Source organism: Populus euphratica, unplaced genomic scaffold (genome assembly GCF_000495115.2).
Source record: "Populus euphratica unplaced genomic scaffold, PopEup_1.0 scaffold10.1, whole genome shotgun sequence".
In the NCBI taxonomy this organism is placed as follows: domain Eukaryota; kingdom Viridiplantae; phylum Streptophyta; class Magnoliopsida; order Malpighiales; family Salicaceae; genus Populus; species Populus euphratica.
This window is the reverse complement of record NW_011499856.1, coordinates 2704894-2707657: the sequence shown is the minus strand read 5'-3', so window position 1 is coordinate 2707657 and position 2764 is coordinate 2704894. Positions and strand designations below refer to the sequence as shown.

Here is a 2764-nt window from a genome sequence, read left to right as displayed (position 1 = left end):
TTTTTTTTTTGTATCATTGATATTCTTCTTCTTCTTTTGAAATGCTATTGTTTAAATCTAGTTTACTAAGAACTGAAAATCTTAATTGAAAGGTGGTGGAAAGTCCCACAGTGGACATCCTGGCTGTTAAAAATTTGGGATCTCCTTTTAAAGGTCGTAAATTTATAGAAATTGAAGTGAGGGAACTTGTTTGCTATTGTGATATATGTTGTTTTTTTATAAAAATAATATATTTAATAACATGAAGATAAAAATAAATAAAAATGGATAGATTCTCTGGAATTTAGAAACTGGGACAAGGTTGCAGTCACAGTTTTCATTACATGATCATGAAAATAAGATTTGATTACAACTCTACAAGATCTCCACATGAAAACAAACGAAGTATTTGCTACAAGATCCAGCGTTGCCTATTTCCAAAACAAAGATTTTTCTTTGCCTGTGAAGTAACTGTTTTCACATGATATAATCACATGGAAATCACTTCTCTTTTTTCTTCTTGGATTTTCTTGGACCGATCACTTTGTGCTTGAGTTTGAATTTCTGTCTTTAGTCTGAGATGAGAGTATGGCATCAATGGCTCCCTTTACTTGAGAAATATCAGGAGCTTTACCACCTTGAACTGGCCAGAATTCATCAGTGGCCAACACCTGCAGGAGCAAAAAGAAGAAGAAATGTCAAGGATCAATTTACACTATTCCATTCTATACAATAGGAAAAACTAAGGAGATAGAATCATCGAAGTAATTACCTTTACTTGCAATTGAAGAAACTTAACATAACTAATGGCTTTCTCTAGCATAGTAACCAAATCAACCTGTGTGATATATCATTAAGAACATAGAATTAACAAACTGGATCCAATTTTACAAGAAACTCATGGTCACTCTTGTCCGTAGAAGCCAAGGGAAAATACAACTGAAATTGAAGTCTACCTTGGAGCCGTTTGGGACTAAATCCTGCAACATCTTAAGGCGCTCGCTAATCCGCTCTCGTCGATTCTGAGGAATCAAAATCATTTTGCTTAATTTGAGAGCAAGATTAGTAATTTTATATTGAAACCTGGTAAGCCTTGAAATGTTGAAGCAAACCTTGGCAGCAATACTTTGTGGATCCTTAGCTGGACCAGCAGACTTGGGTTTCTGCTTTTTTGTGGCAATGTCGCGTTGCCTCTTCAGAGCCTGCATGCTCTCTCCCTGCAACCAAAATCACTTCCAGTGTTAGGACCATGAATTTTGTCATTGATTTATAATTCAAGAAAAGGGTCAGCAACAATTATGAAGAACATGGGGATGATAATTCATCACAATACCATATTGGGACGCTTATGGAAGCTGCTGGCATCTGGTGTTGCAGAATCGGGAATGCTATCAGTAACAATTGTGGATTCATGAGTGTATAACCAATCACCATGGTTTTCCTTTTCAGCACTGTTGGTTATGGAGTTGAAGTTGCTTGCACTTTGATAGCAATTAAGATCTTCCATCAACCGAGGATTTGCGTTACATTTTGGATTGATTTGGTTCCACTGGTAATTGCAACTCAAATTACCCTCCCAAGCAGAGTAGTCATCTTTGTGACTACTAGTTTGAGAAACCCTATTACTTTGCTCAAAGCTAATCAAAGATCCATTAGCATGCATGATACTATCAAATCCGGTACCTTTGAAGTTGATCAGAGAATGAGCTTCTTCAACTTGATTGTCAGTAGCCTGAAACACTAGTTCACCAGAATTTGCACTGCTTGGACTGCCAAGAGGAGGAGGAGAAGGGCTCATAGCTAAATTCTTGATCATAAGCCCACTATTTTTCTCAAAGTTCCTATCTCCCTCTTCATCAAATCCATAATTAGGCCCCAAGGAGGAAAGATCCCCCATCACATTTCCATAAAGGGCGCAAGTGCGCCCCATCACATTTCCATAAAGGGCGCAAGTTTGAACCGAATCCATACGGTCCTTGGCAAGTGCCATTGAGAGAGAATAAACTAGAACTTGAACTTACTTTGGTCTAACTCAAGCTAAGGCTAGCATATGAAGAAAGAAAACAACCTCCAGCCCCTATTTGTAGGGACTGAAAGATAATTGTATTATATTAATAATATTTAATTTGCATGTAATCCTTTCACTAAGTCAAGTGTGATTGGTGGTTAAAAGTCCAAGTAACAAGTATTTTGTTTCAATAATGAACTAATAAAAGAATTTATTTGATCTTTGTATTGGGATTGTTAGCTGGCAGATTGGTGAATAAAAATGGAAGAATAGAAGAAGAAGAAAGGGGAAGGTAATTAGGGCAAAGCAGCAAAAGCCTCGGCGGATGTATCGGCAATCCCACGTCTTTCAGATTCCCATGTAGTTATTGTCACCTTCAAGAACTTAGACTAATGTAGAGAGGGTGCTTCCTGCAATCTTTCCCTGAAGCTTAAGCACGTGGATTCATGCCCTATTTTATGATTTTCTTACATTCCATGCTACTGTGTGAACTCGCTTTGGTGATTATAAAATTGTTGCAACCAAACACTTGATTGGTATAATTCATCAACTATTTGAACATTGAAAATTCCTTTTCAACAGTTCACTAATTTTGTTTCCAAAATTTCTCACATGTTAGCATCGTTGCGTGATTATGATTTTGAACCCCGCCATGTTTTCTTAGTGGTATGGCTACTTTTTGTGAGGACCAAATCAGAGATCCGACACAGAAAGGAAATAAATTCAATACTTCCAAGAGTTAGGACCATGCATCTTGAAATGCATGAATTTGAAGAT

At 37.1% G+C, this 2764-nt stretch overlaps 1 protein-coding gene across 1 annotated transcript; it reads right to left on the bottom strand.

Annotated features, from left to right (window-relative positions):
* Positions 1 to 282: 282 nt before the first annotated feature.
* LOC105123490 (putative transcription factor bHLH086) lies at positions 283 to 2037 on the bottom strand. Its single transcript, XM_011023120.1, has 5 exons — positions 1313 to 2037; positions 1092 to 1196; positions 936 to 1001; positions 752 to 817; positions 283 to 650 (listed from the first exon to the last, which is right to left on the bottom strand). The coding sequence occupies exons 1-5, from the start codon at positions 1967 to 1969 to the stop codon at positions 519 to 521; spliced, it is 1026 nt and encodes a 341-aa protein (XP_011021422.1). The 5' UTR covers positions 1970 to 2037; the 3' UTR covers positions 283 to 518.
* Between the last annotated feature and the right edge of the window lie 727 nt (positions 2038 to 2764).

Bases quoted from the DNA above. Each gene is read 5' to 3' on its own strand.
- LOC105123490 (XM_011023120.1), bottom strand. From the start codon at position 1,969: ATGGCACTTGCCAAGGACCGTATGGATTCGGTTCAAACTTGCGCCCTT. The intron at 1,002-1,091 runs GTTTGCTTCAAC...TTGATTCCTCAG, and splicing joins CACAAAGTATTGCTGCCAAG to AATCGACGAGAGCGGATTAG. The intron at 818-935 runs GTAGACTTCAAT...TATATCACACAG, and splicing joins TAGTCCCAAACGGCTCCAAG to GTTGATTTGGTTACTATGCT.